The sequence below is a fragment of the Macrosteles quadrilineatus genome, unplaced genomic scaffold (genome assembly GCF_028750875.1).
Source record: "Macrosteles quadrilineatus isolate MER2022 unplaced genomic scaffold, UCM_ALF_1.0 Scaffold_1__1_contigs__length_201487025, whole genome shotgun sequence".
NCBI classification, from domain to species: domain Eukaryota; kingdom Metazoa; phylum Arthropoda; class Insecta; order Hemiptera; family Cicadellidae; genus Macrosteles; species Macrosteles quadrilineatus.
The window spans coordinates 16,262,935-16,283,219 of record NW_026542594.1 but is presented as its reverse complement, the minus strand read 5'-3'; the positions used below and the strand labels follow the sequence as shown (position 1 = coordinate 16,283,219).

The 20,285-nt window shown below is 36.4% G+C and overlaps 2 protein-coding genes across 6 annotated transcripts in view; one reads left to right on the top strand and one right to left on the bottom strand.

The window, feature by feature from the left end:
• Positions 1–10,528, top strand: part of LOC128994811 (uncharacterized) — a 35,038-nt gene extending 24,510 nt beyond the window's left edge. The window contains exons 4-5 of the mRNA XM_054419609.1: positions 9,735–9,964; positions 10,135–10,528. Of these exons, the coding sequence (XP_054275584.1) occupies positions 9,735–9,964; positions 10,135–10,528 (624 nt within the window). The remainder of the gene's footprint in view (positions 1–9,734; positions 9,965–10,134) is intronic.
• A 7,346-nt stretch (positions 10,529–17,874) lies between these two features.
• LOC129004334 (39S ribosomal protein L50, mitochondrial) overlaps positions 17,875–20,285 on the bottom strand; it is a 49,544-nt gene continuing 47,133 nt past the window's right edge. For all 5 annotated transcript variants that reach the window (XM_054432893.1, XM_054432908.1, XM_054432922.1 and 2 more), the window contains one exon: positions 17,875–18,068. In XM_054432893.1, the coding sequence (XP_054288868.1) occupies positions 17,947–18,068 (122 nt within the window). In that variant the 3' untranslated portion in view covers positions 17,875–17,946. The remainder of the gene's footprint in view (positions 18,069–20,285) is intronic.

The window sequence follows — 20,285 nt, the reverse complement described above, 5'->3', positions numbered from 1 at the left end:
CGCGCAGAATAAGCGTACTACTAGTAACTATAAAATATCATTTTTTTTTCCTTGGTAGAGTTGGGGTATTCAGCTAACACTAGCTACTTCGGCCTTATGGCCTATTGTAGCACCCTTATGTTCATTCTGATAGCCCTAGGCTTCTGATGTAGCCCAGAAGCTGAAAGACACAAAGTTTCCTCATCTCTGTAGGTTCCAAGTGCAGACTTCCCAGAGATGTGAACCTTCTTTTGGCCAACACTGGACAGTCCAGCCATTTAGTGTTCAGAGGTTTCCACCTCATTTTCACAGAACCTGCATTGGTCTGTCTGTGACCTCCCTATGGTTCTGAGATGTTTCCTTATAGGTCCGTGCCTGGTTAGCAGCCCTACTAGTAACCTAATGTCCCCTTTCCTTAGGCTCAGTACGCCTTTCCAGTCTTTCATTGTGGGGGTTGTTCCTCCAGGCCTCCGCCTTTTGAGACTTGACCCAACCTCGGACTTTGGCTACTCCTGAGCTTATTGGGGTGCCACAGTAGGGTTCTGGTCCTGTCAGTTGTTCTTCCGCACCCTTCCTGGCCAAAGCATGAGCTTTCTCATTCCCCTCATGCCCCGAAGGTCCAGGGACCCAAGCTAGTTTCACTTTCTTAGCTTTGCTCAGCGGAACCGCTTAGCTAGCTTTTTGAGGGTGTTTTTGCACCCGTCCCCTTTACTGTTTGTGACTCTTGTCACACATGACCACAGCGCCTTTAATGCAGCTTGGCTATCTGAGAGGATCACTATTTTTTCCATCACTCATAGGTCCAATGTATCAGTCTGGGACTGAGTCTCCATTTCTTGCTGGGTGAGGTTTTCCACAGTGGCTACGTGTTTTCCTCTGACCGTCAGCACTAGGTCGTCTGCAAAGGCTTGGAGGTTAATGTCTCTCCGGTCTGCCTCTCTCAAAAGATCATCCACCAATAAAGCCCACAACAATGGCAAGACTCCTCCTTGGGGGCAACCTTGGCGTGCTACGATTGCTGCAGAGTAGCCGCCTAAATCAGCTGTCACCTCCCTACTGTTGAGTAGGCTTTATGGCTATAGCCATAATCCAAGCTGTTATGTCGGGGGGGGGGGGGGGATGGATGCCCCTGCTTCTGACTGCTGCATCTATGGAGTTATAGCTCACATTATCAAAGGCACCCTGTATGTCCATGAAGACCCATCTTAAATAATTGATAATTGATAATTGATAATTGAACCCCTGCTAGGAATTCCTCTAGGGCATCCGTAGGGGTGCTCTAGGGGATCTTCAATCTTTGCCACTAGGGTCCTTAGGGCTGTTGTTGTTGATTTGCCCTTCACAACCTCATGTTGCCTCGCACTAAGGGGACTAACTTCTAAGTAAACGTCCCTAATGTGGCGGTTGATTACTTTTTCCACAGTCTTTAACATCAAAAACGATAGGCATATAGGCCTGTAGGACTTTGGCTGTTCTGGGACTCTACCTTTTTCACTATCATATTTTTTTAAATGTCATATTTACTCTCACCGCTTACCCATGATAAAGATTATTGTTGACAAGCTTATGGGAGAAAGTATGTGCCAGAATGCTGATACCGTTTATTTCAATTACTTTGGAGAATACGGATATGAGTGAGATAGGGGGGTAGTTTTCAAAATCTGTAACAGAGCCTTTTTTGTGTTTATGGCATATTTTTGAGATCTTCATTAAGGATGGGAACTGACTTAGGATAAAAGATTTATTGATGATAGTTGCTAATGGAATTACGAGTTGATTTGCACAGTTTTTTACAGCTTTAGCTGGGATCTCATCAACTCCACATGATAGCTTGGGTTTGAAGGTCGCTATAGCGTCTTTTACATCTCTGATGGTTACGGATTGAAACTGAAATCGGCATGGGTTGGTATCTATCTGTTAATTTGTGGTTAGGGGTTTTTCACCATATTGAGAGAAGTAGAGGTTGAGATGGTTTGCTATAGTTTTAAGATTTTCTTCCAGTTGTCCGTCTATTTTTAGTTGAAATTTGTGTTCAATTCAATTTACTTCAAAACTTCTTTATTTGTTTCATGTACAGCAATACAATAAATAGCGTCACAGTTCCTTAATCTAACTCAGTACATTGCATTGAATTGTTCAGTTATAAAATTGAAAGTTATGTAGCATCAGCATTCACATCAGTTAAATCGTAGGCTACATCTCTTCAAAAGAGTAAAATGCATTTCTGATAAAAAAAACTTTTGAGTTCAATTTTAAACTTGTTTTGATTTTCTATATTCAATATTTCTTTTTGGAATATGTTTCAAAAATACAGAACCGGCTTAAAATAAAAAATTGGCTGGATCATAATACATTGACATTAAATGTATCAAAAACCAAATGTATGCCAGTTTTCTTATCTCAAACTCTTGACCCTAGCCCTAGAAAACTCTATCTTCATTCATGTGGTGATCTGTGGTCTAATACCTGCGGATGTGACACAGTCGATCGTGTGGACCAATACAAGTATCTTGGGGTGATCATTGATCAAAGGCTGACATGGTTTCCTCATATTATTTATGTAAAGCAAAGATTGAGGAAACTGGTCTATGCCTTTTATCAACTAAGCCGTGTGTTAACGGTTGATCACTGCAGATATGTTAATTATGCATACGTGCAGTCTGTGTTGCAGTATGGCATACTGGCGTAGGGTGGTGCATCTGCTGTGCCACGTTGGCAACTTCTCATAACCCAGAAAACCTTAATCAAAATTATTCTTAAAAGGCCGAAACATTATTCAATGAATTTACTTTTTTCCAAATTCCCAGTTTTAAATATTATACAATTATTTATCAAAACACTATTACTTTTTATTAAGAACAATAAGGAAATTATTTTTTCTAACTTACAACACAGTTCTAACCCTAGACACAGGCATAACTTTGGATTCCGCACTCCACAACTAGCCTATAGTTCGTTGAAAAATAACGTGTTTTATATAGCTCACATCCTTTACCGCAACTTGCCGCCCAACATAACTGATGCTGAATCAGGCAGTGTCGCTGTGTATAAAAGCAAGGTCTGTGAGTGGCTGATGACTGTGGGACGAGAGGCTGCAGAGGCTTTAATTCGCTCGCCTTACATTTAAATTCATCTCTTATATCAAACACCGCCATAATAGCTATCAAAATACATTTTTCTTCATAGAATAATATTTTATTGTTGCTGTTGTTTTATTTACATTTTATTTCTAACATGTGTTCAAATTATTATTTTGTTTACTTGTTGAATTGTTTATGTTTACTTACAGATTGTGATTTAATAAAAACTTACTTTCTATTTTCTTATACAAAATGTGAAGTTCTATTAGTAAAATTAGTGGACTCGACAATGGCGACGAGTAAAATGGTAAGTAGAAAAGAATTTGACCTATGTCTGAAGAAAAGGAAACTATACTAGAACTACGCTTGAACAAACTCAAGGATGATTTACCTACATGTGAACATTCTCAAGATACATGCACTTACTACTCAGATAAACTTTTAGCAATATGGACTGAAATTGAAGTTACACAGTCAAATATTGAACTTCACACAAATTCAGTAGAAAGTGAATTAGAAATTCGATGGCAGTTAGAAGAAATATATAGAGAGATACGGACATTCCTTGAAGCAGAAAAGAAAAAGTACATTACACATGCAGCAATGTCTGCTTCTGCAACATCTCAAAATGTATCTAACATTCCTTTCCAGCCATATACACCAGAGGAAAGTTTTCATAACTTCTGTCGAGGCTTTGAAAACTACACAAAATTACGGGGAAACTTAAGTCCAAAAGTCAAAGTGGATTTATTTTTACACGCAATCACCCCACAAATACATGAACTGCTATACGATCTTTGCATACCAGATGACCCACATAACAAGCCATATGAGGAATTGATTCACATGTTAATGGCTCAACTAGAACCAAAACCCAGTATTTGGGCTCGTCAGCACAAATTTACGACACGTACCCAATTATGTACTGGGTAGCAGAGTGGTTATAGTGCTCGCCTACTAATCTAAAGGTCGCCGGTTCGATCCTGAGAAAAGTCAGTAGCTTTTTGATGGTTCGAAACTGGACCCAGCTGTTCCTGATCATTGGGCTTTAAATAAATGATCATGGCTAATGAAACAGCTGATCTTAGTCAGTAACAAAGCTACACAGATCATCTCACACCATTCTACACTCATCCTTCACTCATATTTGGGTTAAAATACGCACCTAAGTGGCGTCCCCATCTTAATGATTGATTGATAATTGATATGTAATGAATCTGTACAAGCTTACGCCAATGCTCTTAGAAAGCTCAGTGTAGAATGTCAGTTTACTTGTACAAGTTGTAATGAATCCGTGTCTGAAATTCTACTTTGAATACAGTTTGTCAGGGGACTAAAAGACTCTGATATACGTCTTCAACTTCTTCAAGATAAACTATTGCAACCGTTTAAAGAAGTAGTCGAAAAAGCTGCTACATTGGAACTAGCTAAAAGTGACAGCAGAATTTTTTTTTTTTTTTTAAAGAGGTTGGCGGCCTCTTTTAACCTTGCATTTGCCCGTCCACATAGACTAAGCGCCCGTGCGTGGATCGTTTGCAGCAAAGCAAGGAGTGAGCCGGTACAGTACAAAGGTGAACTGTACTGATAAAATGTTATCGGCAGTGACCAGGATCCGAACCCACGACATCACTGCCTTGGGCCCGAAGTCCGCGACGCTACCGACTGAGCCACCGACTCACTGAATACTAAAGACAAATGAAAATCAAGAGGAAGTACACCAAGTATCGAGCAAGAACAAACAACCAGATAGTAAGTCAAGTAAACAACTCTCTGAGTATCAATCTCGTTTGGAGAAACTGAGGAACAAATGCTATAGATGTGGTGATGATTCACATAGAGCACATCAATGTAAGTTCAAAAATGCAGAATGCAACTCTTGTAAACGTTTTGGTCACTTAGCAAGAGTATGTCTTAGAAAACCAAACAAAGAAGTAAAACAATCAGATGAAACCGCAGAAAATACAACCGATGACACTCATGAAATTTACCAACTTCATTCAAAATCAAATGACAAGTTTATGCTCGAGGTAAAAGTGAAAGGACGACTCATGACAATGGAATTAGATACAGGAGCTGCTCTTAGCATTGTATCATATGATACATTTAGGCTTTTAAACTCTCCAAAAAGGATTTTCAAGACAAATGTTCAACTCAAGACATACACTGGGGAAATAATCAATCCAAGAGGTGTAATATTACATGTCATTCATTCATCATTAACATTAATTTCTGTATTATTTTGTGTATTTTCTCCCATAATGTCTGTTAATGCCCCTGATAATGTATTATCAGTTATTTAATATGTTCCTCCTTGTTAATGTGTTATTTTATCCAATTTTGTTCAATGTTATATAATATCCCATCACCCCACAGAAACATCATCCTATTTTATGTTACAATATAATATTTATGCAAATTCTCTCCATACCTATTAATTACTCATCAAAAACCAACAATAATCATTTATTTAGAATAATATACAATTGTAAGAAAATTGCAATATAGTAATAACATCTTAAATATAGTATCACTTTTCAAAATTATCCAAAGAAAATCAAAATTACTGTGGCAAGTGTCATTCATGTAAATTAACCAGCTGTACATCACTTCAACAATGGACATGGACTTCCTGAGTTTCTACCATTGCCTCTGCCCAGATCCTGCCAACTCTTCACAGTGTGAACATCATTCTATTGGAAATTGTGTTTAATTTAAACTAAAATTCATAATCCCAAAGTAAAACCTAAAATTTAAATTTCTCATCATCCAAAAGTATTGGACAAGTGCATTGAAGAGTACAAATTTATAAGAAGACAGACACTCCAAATTTGGTAACCATCATCCATCTTATTTAACTAAGGACAAATTTAATCTTCATTGGACATTTAATCAGTATAGCCTACTAGGCCCAAAACTCAACTTATCAAGATATATACATATTTCAAATTGAACTTTTATTCAAAATTTAATCTTCAAATTCTATTGTATTTCATTAAATTCAGTGAAACCATTTGGAATCTTTCTTTGGACATTAACATTATTATATTAATAGCATCATGAACCTAGCTTAACTTATTTCAGAACAATAACTAAATTAAATTATCTACATTTTAAAGAAGCCTAATATATCATTCGAACCGGCACGACCACCCCTCCCTGAGATTAAGAGGTCATCTATTTGAATATTAATTAGTACTTAAGAAGAAACCAACCCAATATAGGCCTAAGCCTAGAGAATCTTTTCATCCACTTTAGAACCCCACCATTTTGAAAATTTACCATTGTTAACTTACCCTGTAGCTAATTCAACCAATAACTTATCTTATATTTGTATTTCATTATATTGTATTATATTTGTAGTTATTTTATATTGTAACTTATCAAATCTATTTATTCTTAAAATAATTCATAATTATAAGATTAAGACAAAGACTTACCTCATTAGACAGAAATAAAACACAAATTAGGAATTATCTTTATTAAGAAAGAAATGACTTTGAGTTCAATGTGGGCTAACTTATTAGCCATAGGAATTTTGTAGGCCTAAGTTAATGAAAAGTCTATAGAAAGCTTTATGGTGCGTAGCAGAGGAGTTGTTTTTGTAAATGTTCAGTATAAAGATCAAAGTTTTGTTGGAAACTGTACATTGTTAACAAGTGTGTAGACTCTATATTCGGAAGAGAATGGATAAGAGAGATTCAACTTGATGCAGCCGACATACATTCATTAAATTCGAGTGAAGAAAACGAGAACATTCAAGAACTAGATGATTTGATATGAAGACATTTTCAAAGAAGGCATTGGGAAAATACCAAACGAAAAGGGTCATTTTAATGTAAAAGACGAAACCCAGCCAATTTACATCAAACCGAGACACATCCCATATGCATTACAAGAAAAAGTAGAGAAGGAACTTGAAAGACTGGAGACTTTGGGTATAATCAAACCTGTCGAATCATCCGATTGGGGCACACCCATTGTGCCGGTTGTCAAACCCAATGGTTCAGTCAGAATATGTGCTGACTACAAGGTGACTTTGAACAAAGTTATTAAAGACGAACATTACCCTATACCTCGGATCGATGATATCATGTCAAAGATGCATTGTGGAAAGATATTTTGTACACTTGATATCAGTAACGCATACTTGCACATGCAGATGGACGAAGACAGTGCCATCATGCAAACAATCAGTACTCATAAAGGACTGTTTAAAGTGAACAGATTAATGTTTGGAGTAAAAGTGGCACCCTTGTTATGGCAAAGATTCATGGACAAAACATTACATAACTTAGAAGGCGTACAATGTTTCTTTGACGACGTAATTGTCCAAGGATCTAACAGGGAACAGCTTCTTCGCCGACTGGAACAGTTGTTTGAACGACTGAAGTTAAATGATTTGAGGCTAAATAGAGAAAAGTGTAAGTTTTTCCAGACCAAAATTGAGTACTTAGGTCATGTGATCGATAGCAAAGGACTACACAAGTCAGATGCTAAAATACAGAGCATTTTAAAATGTAAAAGACAAGAGAACTTAACTGAACTCCAAACTTTCCTAGGCCTTGCGAATTATTACAACAAATTTATAAAGAATTTGGCTACACTGCTACATCCCTTGAATCAGCTGCTACGAAAAGGAAACATTTTAAAATGGAGCTCTGCTTGTGAACAGAGTTTTCTGAAGATTAAGGAAATTATTACAAGTGACGACGTATTGGTGCACTTTGATCCTAGCTTGCCACTGGTCTTAGCTACTGATGCTTCGCCGGTAGGTGTGGGAGCCGTTCTTTCGCACCGCTATAGGGATGGAACAGACAGGCCAATTGCCTTCGCCTCTCGATCGTTGTCAAAATCTGAACAAAAATACTCTTAAATCGATAAGGAAGCCTTGGGAATATATTGGGGTCTGAAAAAGTTTCTCCCTTTTTGTTATGGCCGCAAATTTACTTTGATCACAGATCACAAACCGCTAGTGTCAATTTTTAATCCAGAAAAGACCTTGCCAACAATCTCGGCAACACGGATATTCAACTATGCTCACTTTCTCTCCGGGTTCGACTATGACATAGAGTACAGGCAAACCGCTCATCGTTGCAATGCACATTATCTTTCACGTTTCCCTGTCGAAGTTGTTCAAGAACATTCTGTAGATGATCTCTCGAAGTACCACATAAACCAACTGAAAACACTCAATATCAACAGTACCATGGTGGCTAAGGAAACTCTCAACGATGCTGTTTTGGGTCCAGTCCTACAGGCCTTAAAATCGGGACAATCTGTTGAACAATACAGATTTCACGATAACGAGCTGTCCATTCAAGATGATTGTGTACTGAAGGGCTGGAGAGTCATGATACCTCAATCCCTCAGACCTCATGTGCTTCGAGAACTACACGTAGCTCATTTAGGAGGAATAAAAATGAAGGCTTTAGCTCGCAGTTTTTGCTGGTGGAAAAGTATAGACAAGGATATTGAAGAGATGGTAGCTGAATGTATCAACCCGAGAAAAACTATCCATCCATGGGAACAACCTTCTAATCCATGGGAGAGGGTTCACATTGATTTCTTAGGACCAACAGATGGCCAACAATACCTGATATTAGTGGATGCCTTTAGTAAGTGGGTGGAGGTGGTACAGACAAAAACAACTACAAGTATGGACAGTCCAAGAATTACGGAAAATCTTCTCAACTTTTGGGTTTCCTCACATCTTAGTTTCAGATAATGGAAGACAGTTTGTTTCTCAAGAGTTCAAAAACTTCATGAATGAATGTGGGATTATTCACAAAACAACGCCACTATACCATCCAAACTCAAACGGCCAGGCTGAAAGATACGTACAGACTTTCAAGAAGGCGTTAAAATCCATGGAGGGAGAAAAGGGTACATTGCAAAATAAAATCCAAAGACTCTTAATGCAACTCAGGCAATCCCCGAATTCAACAGGTACATCAGCATATCACCTCTAATGTTTGGAAGGAGTATACGAACAAACCTCAACCGAACAAATATCAGAAGAAGGGAGTCCAAGTCGGTATAAAAAGGAATTTCAAAGTTGAAGATAAAGTGCAAGGGCGGGAATACGTCAATGGTTCGTCCAAGTGGTATTCGGGCTATATAAATAAAAAGCAAGGACATGTAATGTACGTAGTTCAGCTAGAAGATGGACGAATAATAAGAAGACATATTGACCAGCTGATTCTTTGTAAAGTGCCGCAGCACAGTAAATAGAGGAGAAGGTGTTAACATATGTTTTATTTACATTTTATCTCTAACATGTGTTCAAATTATTATTTTGTTTACTTGTTGAATTGTTTATGTTTACTTACAGTAAAAACTTACTTTCTATTTTCTTATACAAAATGTGAAGTTCTATTAGTAAAATTAGTGGACTCAATAGTTGCTTAAGGCTGTTTATTGTTAAACAATATTCTAGTATACAATATATATATATATAGGGCCTAGCATATATATTTTTTTTGAGATCTGATACGTATTTAAGTATAGATGTACACATTATTTATAAACAGTGTATTTCCTGCTGGTAAGAGCTCTTCCCTCGAGCACGGACTTGCTGTCCATTCGGGGAATACTATTACTACCACTCATAATGCATTCCTGTATATTTCTCAAGCTGAACAAAGTGATTTTTGATTTAATTTGATTTTGTTCCAGATCCCAGGGATGCCAGGGTTCTGGATGTTGTCTCTACTTCTGCAAGCTCCTCTACAGTTGTTGCTGCTTCACCCCATGCTGCTGTTCTCTGTTGTAGAGAATGTCACCCAGACTGTGATGTGTTACTTGTGTTCCAGATCCCAGGGTTGGCAGGGTTCTGGATGTTGTCTCTACTTCTGCAAGCTCCTCTGCAGTTGTTGCTGCTTCACCCCATGCTGCTGTTCTCTGTTGTAGAGAATGTCACCCAGACTGTGATGTGTTACTTGTGTTCCAGATCCCAGGGTTGGCAGGGTTCTGGATGTTGTCTCTACTTCTGCAAGCTCCTCTGCAGTTGTTGCTGCTTCACCCCATGCTGCTGTTCTCTGTTGTAGAGAATGTCACCCAGACTGTGATGTGTTACTTGTGTTCCAGATCCCAGGGTTGGCAGGGTTCTGGATGTTGTCTCTACTTCTGCAAGCTCCTCTGCAGTTGTTGCTGCTTCACCCCATGCTGCTGTTCTCTGTTGTAGAGAATGTCACCCAGACTGTGATGTGTTACTTGTGTTCCAGATCCCAGGGTTGGCAGGGTTCTGGATGTTGTCTCTACTTCTGCAAGCTCCTCTGCAGTTGTTGCTGCTTCACCCCATGCTGTTGTCCTCTGTTGTAGAGATTGTCACCCAGACTGTGATGTGTTGCTTGCTCTGTGTGCAGCTAGTCTCAGGCTTCATCGCACTGCACAGAGTTGCTAAACACTCCTCTGCCAAGTTCCACATTGCTCAATTTTTCAATGAGAATGATAATAGGGTAATTCAATAAATAATAATAAATAATTTATACAATTAAATCTATGCCTGTTCGTTCGTTCTTTTTGTATCACCAAACCTTTACGATTCCCATAATGCTTAAATATTTTTAAAAGAGGGTTTTGATCATCTAACAAAAAATGGCAAAAGCAAAATTAGGCAAGCAAAAAAAGACAGATATGATGACACCCATAAAATAAAAACTATTGCCAACATGTTCTTATTTAATTCTTATTTAATCATCACAAAGCTTAAAAATATAAATAAAATCATTAAATAGGATAAAGCTATACACATCACAGACCCCTATGGGAGGAGTTACGTCCAAATATTTATTTTTGTAGTAGGCCTAATGTATATATATATATTATTTTAAACATAATATTTTTTTTAATCTTAGGATGACTGTTCCCTGCATAACTTATAACTTTGTGAATCCAAGTCAATGTGGGTAGCACAGCGTCGTCTGGTCGATGATATCAACAAACTGTAGTTGCTTACAGCATATCCTAATTGTCACTCCTGGTGTAACTGTGAAGGGTGATACCTAATTAGGGATAAAATAAAAGGCTTCTATACAAATTAGAATTTTTACTGAAAGCAATTAAAAACCTCTGCAAACTTTCCAAATGACTTAAAACGAACAAAAACCCTACAAAATTCATTACTTCTTAACTATGTATGTAACATTGGTGTAGACAATCTGTGTGATTGGGTGATACTACTTGAATTGGTTCAGCATGTCTGTGGAATAAGATAATGGAAGAGTGGTATGGATGCATGAGGATTGTGACAAGGAAATATATATTAATAATAACTATGAGGTTGAGAAATTAAGAAGGACTGTTAACTGTATTTTAAAAGGATTTTACCCTGAGGTTGATCGTGCCCATTGCCGTTAACACCTTAAGCCAGCTTTTGATGAGCTGCGACTTAAGTAATTCATAACAAGTAAACCTTATAACTAACCCACTACCTGAATATGTAAGAATTGCATTTACAAGGTTACTAATTATAATTAATGAACTAACAGTGTAAAATGGAAACTGATAGAAGTAAGGTAATTTAGCAATGAATTAATCAAATTGACATCACATAATTATTGAAAAATTTAGAACTATGTGAATTTAGACTTTGTTTCGACAAGCTGATGTCGGCTTCTCTTAAGGAGAAGACCGACATAAATTGGAAAACCTACATCCTAATGCCCCCTAGTTTCTCCCCGGCAACCCCTAACTGAATTTAAACTATTTCATGATTTGAATTTGGGTTTCCTGATAATTAATGCAATTACTTAGATACTAATATTTATGTTTAATTTGGAGCCATCAGCCAAGATTCCGGCGATGTTCAAGTTTAAGAGTCAAAGGCGAACGAGAGAGATTTCTCGTGTGCTCGTCGTTTTTACCTCTATTGCCGTTGGCAGCTGATACGCTTCGGCCAGTAAGTTATTGCTTGCGCGCTGAGTATATATGTATAAAAGTGACGCGCACGGCACAACCACACCCCCTTCCGCCAAAAGAATGCGCTTGGGCTAGGTGGGGTGAATAGGTTACCAGGGTTACAGAGGTTAGTGCAGGTGAATTTCCCTAAAACAACCAAACTTTGACTGCACAGTTGCAGCGCATACCCACCTTTGACACCAGGAGTTTCGTTTCGGGTTCATGAAAAATCGGAACGCGGCGGTGCTGGGCTTGCAAAAACCAATTGGTGTCATTAGGGTTCCGGCTCATCTCCACTCAGAATAGGTGAAACCTTAGAGCTCCCAACACGCTGGCACCTCCGCATGATTTTTTTTTTATTGTCCTTCAGTTAAAGGTCGAGACCCGTTTTGTTTGTCAGCGATCGGGCTCCTCCCCCCTTAGCGAAAAAAAGAATGATTTGAGGCCTGGAAGGACTCTCACTTCGTTTCTGCCCTACAAAAATTGACTGGGTTGATGACCCAACAAAGGAGAGGGGGATAGCTGCACACACAATTTATATATATACATATATATTTTTGGCCATGAATTTTGTTTTAATATAAGTCGTAATATGTGAGTCTTCATGTATGATTTATCTCAAAATGCTGCATGAAACTGAAATTGGAGTTATTGCCGATTTATTAAATTATCAGTTGAAGGATGCTGAAGCTGGTTCATGCTGAAGAAGTTTGTTGTTGAGGCTGAGTATAACTGCAGATGGTACTTGCTGGAGATCAGGGCCGGATTTCCTGGTAGGCCTGGGCCTATGGGTGCAAGGTCCCAGAGGGCGCACGGCCGAGAGTAAATTTGTTTTTATACCCAGGCTATCTAAAAATAAAAAGTCATGGTTGATAAAAAAAATCCAAAGCATTGTGATTCTGAAGTTCATAAGAAGAAATAATTTTTAGGAAATGTAAACAATTTTTCAGAATTAAAACATAAATTTCGTTACAAAATTGGTAACGAACATTGGTTATACGAGAGTAGGCTTTAGGGATGTTTACGTTGACGAGCGCCCAAGGGGTACGCATCGTATTGCCACTGCACTGCCACTACTAGTATGCTGGCTCGGGCTCGGACTCGGCACTACAGGCACTACTGATCAGAGTGATTAGGGGCGCATATGTGTTAGACATTGTTACCACCATTACCTCACAAAACAAAAGTTATTAACTAATCTTTTGATTAGTTTACAACCATCTGCAGGATCAAGTTAAAATGTATAATAAGTTGTGTTGAATATTAAAACAACGATGAATTTACCTTTAAAATTAACGAAATAATATTAATCTCAGTTTGCATTAGATTGTAGACAAATTCAATACCCTCCCACTATTAATGCTGTCATTTTCTCCTCAAAGGATCGGTACGGTTGGCCGGAATATTGCTATGTTTTGCTTTGGAAATATAACCTAGATGCAGTACGACAGTAAATTAAATATAACTCAAGTCGACTTCTTATAACACTGTTAATTCAAAATCTTTTCATGTCTAGTTCATGTTGGTGACACTGGACGTTAGTTTTGACGTAATTTTGTCTCTATTATTTTAGGGTTAGTTCTAAGATGTGTGTTTTAATTTCTTGTAATATAAAAAGAAGACGACCTATTGTTGATGACTAAATCGTTTTATTTTGGATAAACTAGGTTTAAACATAGATAAAACATACTCCTTAAATAACAAGAATTGTTTTCAGCTAATCCAAAATGATGACAAATCTACTGAAGGAGTATGCTTAATCTATGGTATCACGTACTGTATGGAGTTCATGTTTTTGGGCCTGGACTTGGAATCATGTTGGCCATGTTTTTTTTTTTTTGTTTTTTTTTTGCAGGAATGCTTGGTGAGGTGCGTTATGTTGTTTTGTTTAGTCCCACGGTCACTAGGTAAAATCCGGCCCTGCTGGAGATGGTTCATGTTGAAGAAGCTAGTTGCTGAAGTTGAGTATAACTGAAGATGGTAGTTGCTGGAGACTGTTCATGTTGAATTGCTGAGGTTGAATATCAATCAATCAAAATAACTTTATTCATATTGCACATTTTGTACAGAATGGAGTCAGTTATAAAAACACAATAATTATTAAACTTAAGACTACTTACAGAGAATATTGTTACTATAAAACAATCAAATTTCAGGAAGTTGGAAAACATCTTCTAATTTATACAAGGGTCTGTTGGTGAGAAATAATTTCAAACATTTTTTAAATGAATTAAAATCTATATCTATAAAAGAGGAACTATGTATGTATATATACGTTATGGACACCGAAACCGCTCGACAGATTGTAATGAAACTTTCAGGCATTATTAAGCATCTTTCAAGGATGGTTCAAGTGAAGTTTGGTGCAGATCCGTCAAAAGGGCTCTGCCCCAGAGGGTTTTAAGTGGGCCAATGTCGACTTTTTGATCTAGAATGTTTACAAATAAATATAATTTAAAAGCAGATGTTTACTTTCACCAAATGTTTTGTACGTTTGAATAACTACAACATTCTGTATTAGCATTAGTCATGATTTGAAATAGTGCCACAGTGTTTCTACAGATTGCAGCACAGAAAACTATTTTACTTTTGAATAAGTCCAAATGTATTAAACCCCAATCGCAGCACACCTGTGCACTTAACAACGTTTAAATTCTCCAATGTTAAATATTAAAACATAAAAACCTTTATAAAAGTACTGTATTATAAACAATAAAAGGGATGACTTTTTTAAATGTATGACAACAGCTAATTTGCAACCAAAAGGTGAGTGAGCGTAGCGAACGAACATCAACCTGGAGGCGAGTAAGCGTAGCGAACGAGCTAACCTGAAAACAAGTGAGCGCAGCGAACGATTTTCAACCTGAAGGTGAGTGAGTGCAGCGAACGAACTTCAACCAGGACGTGATTGAGCCATGCGAATACTTATGAAGTTAAGCGGGGCAAAGCCCGCGGGTACAGCTAGTTAGTTATATTTTTTAAATTGTCAGGCAAGCTATTGAAATATTTAACACCACTATAAGATGCGATTTTTTCGTAAACCGATAAATTGTGTCTGTTGAATGCCAATTCATTACCTTTTCTGGTTGAATACATATGAAAAGAGTTCAATTTTGGCAATCTTTCATGGTTTGATTTAATATAAAGGGCTATTTGATAAATATATAAACTAAAAACAGTCATAATTCCTATTTCCTTAAAGTGCTCTTTTGCGGATTCTTTTGATTTTAGTTTTAGCATGATGCGAATCGCTTTTTTCTGAAGTTCCAGAATGCTTTTTAGGTTAAAATTTGATGTGCCACCATAAAGACACAACCCAAAAGAAATGTGAGATTCAATCAGGGAATGATATACTATTTTTAAGGTTTTTAAACTACTAAATTTTGACATCTGTCTTAATGCATGTATGCCTGAGTTGACTTTATTACAAACATTTTCAACATGACTGTCCCAGTTGAATTCATCATCTATATGCAATCCAAGAAATTTTATTGTTTTAACTTCATTTAGTAAAGTTGTATCCATAAAAATATTAAAATCAGGCGTATTTCATTGGTATTTCATCCCAGCCAGTAGAAAATTTATCATCAAAAGAAGTTATAACTTTGTCCAGCTCTTCATAAGTAATTGGTGAAAGACTAAATTTTGATACAAATTTTTTGGAGGGTGAAATAATATTTGTTGAACCAGTAGAAGATATTAGTTTGGGCAATATGTCATTTTCAACCATCGTTGTATAGTATAGTAATCATTGACAGACATCTTTAACGTCCGTGCATTTATTGGCTTTAATATATGGTAAGCTTAAATTTTCAACATGGCTTGAATTATGATTTGCTCCAACTTCCCTATTTACAATATCCCATGTAGTTTTACTGACATTTCATGATTTTTCAAATAAGTTATGATAATAATTACATTTAGTTTCAATGACTTCTTTTTTGAATTCTTTCTTTTTTTATCAGAATATTTTGAAATGATTTATCTTTAACATTCCTAGCAGTATTACTCAAATCTAAAACATCTATTCTTTTATTTATAATATCAAACTATTTCCTCTGGTTAATCTACTTTTAACCTTACAAAAACAAAACTTAATAAATCAGTTTATCAAAAACATTATGGTCCTTCACAGCCACATTAATTATGCACAGCAAGTCCATTTTTATCAATTTCTACAGTTTGAAGATTACTGTTTTCCACCAAGGAATCAACAGATTCACATTGTGCTGTTTTCCCATCCTGGGGCCCTTTCATAATAAACTACAAGTTACAAGTTACAACTTGTAACTTCCATTAGATTTGCATTGGGCGATCAGCTGATTTACCATTTATATTAGTTTGTACTTTATTATGAAATGGGCCCCAGGAATCAACAAGTTACACAATCACAGTCTAAGCTTTGGGATATTGGACCTGAATTTACATCTCCTATCCATTTTTTGTTCTTTTGACCCTTTTCCATTTTTTTACCTTGTATGTACAGCCACAATTGGTCCCATTGTTAGACTACAACAATTCAAGCTAGTTTCTTCTAACCCACTTCTAGTAACATGACGGATGAAGTAGTTAAGAAACTTTAAAGCCAACTTGATGCGGTCCAGTTTCGTAGAAATTGTGCTTTAAAGAAAATAGACAAAGTTTATAACCTAGGCTTAAGCTTAGGAATAACCACCAACTCTGAAGATTGTGAATCCTTTAAAATTCGTAGTGCATCCATTCATGAGTTATTTGAGGAATTTAACACACTCCCAATCAGAAATAATTGCTTTGAAAAGTCAATTAGATGAATCAGATTATAGAAAAGTAGAAGAGCTTTCTGATAGTGTTAGTGACAAATATTACTACATTTTAGCTATTATTTCAAAGATTGTCCCTCCCGAAATTGAACAAGTACAACCACCTAGTTCTAGATCTGAAACTAACTATTTGCCCGTACAAAGCCAAGCAAAGTTACCTAAAATTAGTTTGCCTACATTTTCTGGCAATTTCAAAGAATGGCCTACCTTTTATGATTTATTTAGACAACTAGTGCATGAAAATAAATCATTATCAAACATTGAACGGTTCTTGTACCTTATTGGCTTATGTACAAATGATGCATTGCATTGAGGTTAGCAAAGAATCTCCCCATTACTGATGTCAATTATACCATTACTTGGCAAAGTTTTGTATCTAGATTTCAAAATAAGCTCAGCCTCGCACAGGGAACGTCGTTTCGCTTGCCGCTTGGTGTGACAGTTTTATACTTTAATCCGGTATAATTTGTTTTCAGATCCGACAATTTCATTGGTGGTAGGGACTGTTCCAAACTTAGTGTAGTGTGTGGTTTTGTCTTGGATTTAGTGAAATTGAATAAAATAACAATAATTACTTAAGTGTATTGTGCTTGACGCCTTTTTTGTCGTATTTCTTTATGGCGTATCCGGGGTTGTTGCGCATTTTCCCTCCATTTGGCAATACTGAGGGCCTGCTAGCAGTTTTGTTTTGTGCTGCTATCTGTTGGGTTCTTGTAAAACTACGTCCACAATGACTGGAATGCAGTACATGCTACAATTTGCCTCTCATTTGGATGAAACTAAATTTAAACGTTTAAGCGCACTCAACCACGAAGTGCCACCAGCCGCGGCCGGCCATCGCGCAACCGCACTTAACGTGTTAAGGATAACTACAGGTACACATAATAGGCCTGAGGACTGTGGTAACACTGGGTCATCTGTGAGTTCAATGTGTATCAGTAGACCAACTCGCAAACTAATAAACCCGTAACCTATTCCTGTTAGTTTTTTCTATCTATATATATTTAATGGGTAAAAGTGCGGTATAGTGTTACAGAGCCACTAAATACAAAGAATAATAATCCACAGAGCAAGTGTAACTCAATACGACCAATAGTTGTGTTAAAGGTACAATGACAAAATGATAGAAAATTTTATTATTTAAAACAGCAAACAACTAATAATATACATAAATACTGAAACACTAGCTTTTATTCCTTAAAGTAGTTGTCAGGTATGATATAACTAGGGTATTTCTTCTTTGTTCGTAGACCAGTGACTAGCGTAGAGCTCTTGGGATATGCTGTCTGACCACCAAATAGACTATCTGTTTCTGGAAAAAAAAAATTTTTGTATCACATGAAATTTTTCTAATGAATGACATGAGGTGATAACTTACAAAGGGAAGATAAAGATCAAGAGAATTTGCCTGCCCCAAACATACTTTTTTATCTCAAACAGTTTCTCTTTTGTACAACAGAATCACTATGACAAACAAATCCAGAAATTTTCCATTTTACGTTAGGTACCCTCTATGTGATATTTAATTGGAAGTAAATATTAGAGATGTCAAAAGCTTTTTGCATCCTTTCTGGTAAGTTAAAGAAGACACTGTTAAATATTATGTAAAAACACCAGTGAGGTTTGGTTATTGTATTTGATTTGAAAATTCTGTGTTCAAACAGAAAAGGAGCCGAACAATATGCAAGATGTGCAAGACCCTACTGGTTTTGGTGAACACAAGTTTTGATGATGGTGAACGTTACGTTACGCAAACGTGTAAAAAACTTTGAGAAATATCTGCAGACATTACATTATTATAACTTTTTTTTTTTAAAGACGTAGAGCCAGACTGTAACATCAAGGTGCCATGTGTAGATGAAGAAGCTATATCTGTTCAGGAATGGTCAATTAAGCTTAAGTTTAATTTTCAACCTGTTGATAAGAGGGAGGTGGAAAAAGTTATATCATCATTAAAAAATAAAAATTTTAGTGGCTATGATGAAGTGCCTGTTACACTTCTTAAGAGTATAAAATATGAGATAAGCCAAATTATAGCTCACTTAATTAACTCCTCTTTCATTACAGGTATATTCCCAGATCAATTAAAGAAGGCAAAAGTCATTCCAGTACATAATAAGGATGACACAAAAAATATTATTAATTATCGCCCTGTTTCGTTGTTACCAGCCATTTCCAAATGAAAATACCCCCGCCGCAGCAAACCTGCAGACTAAGCGAATTTCCATTTGACTGATTGGATTTACACTGAAATGTCTACTTAAAAATATAACATTTATTCCCGATTTAAATAGAATTAGTTTAACAAGTACTTAGGTTTGCTGCATCAGGGAGGGTAAAACTGTTTTTTTTTGTAAAATGTTAATAGTTAGTAAGAAATAAAAACATTTTCCAAATTTGATCAAAATATGTTCATAAACAAGCAAACTACAACAGTTTACTCATTCTCCATAAGAATAACATGGGAATTTTAAATTTACAATTTTTTGGAATTTTCTCCGTAACCATTAGGCGCATAATAACGCTTCAATATACTAAATTATTTGTTTTTTGAAGCTCTACAAAATGGTTTGGAAATAAATTGCTAAATTTTATGTTTTTTGGGTCAAAAATGGCAAAAACCTATTTTTACCCCATAAAACCCCCCGTAAACACCCGTTCCCATGGTCCGATCATGCTGGATCGCGAACTCGTTCGAATAAACGTAGGTTTACACGTTTGTACCAAATTTCATCAAAATCGGATCATTTTTGCTCGAGTTATCGTGCTGACGGACACATATATATATATATATATAAATATATAAATATATAAATATATATATATATATATGAATTTGAACGGATGGTGTTTTTGGCCTCTAGGGACCTCAAAACGAAAAAAAAAATCGGTCCCGCGTCCAGGTCTTACCATGAGTACTACGGTAATAGCTTATTCCCTATATGGGAAATTCGCTAAAATAGTAAATAGTCAGCTTACATCATACCTTGAAAAATTTAATTTGACGGATAGTAATCAACATGGGTTCAGGTCTGGGAGATCGGTTGTTACTCATTTATAGAGTCAGTAATTGACCGTTTTGATAAAGGTGAAAATACAATTGGCATATTCATGGACCTATCGAAAGCTTTTGATAGTGTCAAACATTCTTTACTTTTGAAAAAATTACAAACTATTGGAGTATCAAATAATTCATTGCAATGGTTTCATTCATATCTAACAAATAGAACTCAATATGTGAAAATCACACATCGAAAAAACAATAAAATCATTAAAACAGCATCAGATTTAAAGACAATAAAATATGGGGTTCCGCAAGGGTCTATTCTTGGTCCATTGCTTTTCCTGTGCTATGTTAAGGACATGGACAAAGCACTTTCATGTAAGCCTATCAGTGAACTATGCCTGTATGCTGATGATTCTAATTTACTCATTTCAACACCTAAAATAGAACAAACGGAAATGGTTGCTTTCATAGAACTTGGAAACCTTGGAGATTACTTAACGTATCAAAATTTAACATTAAATC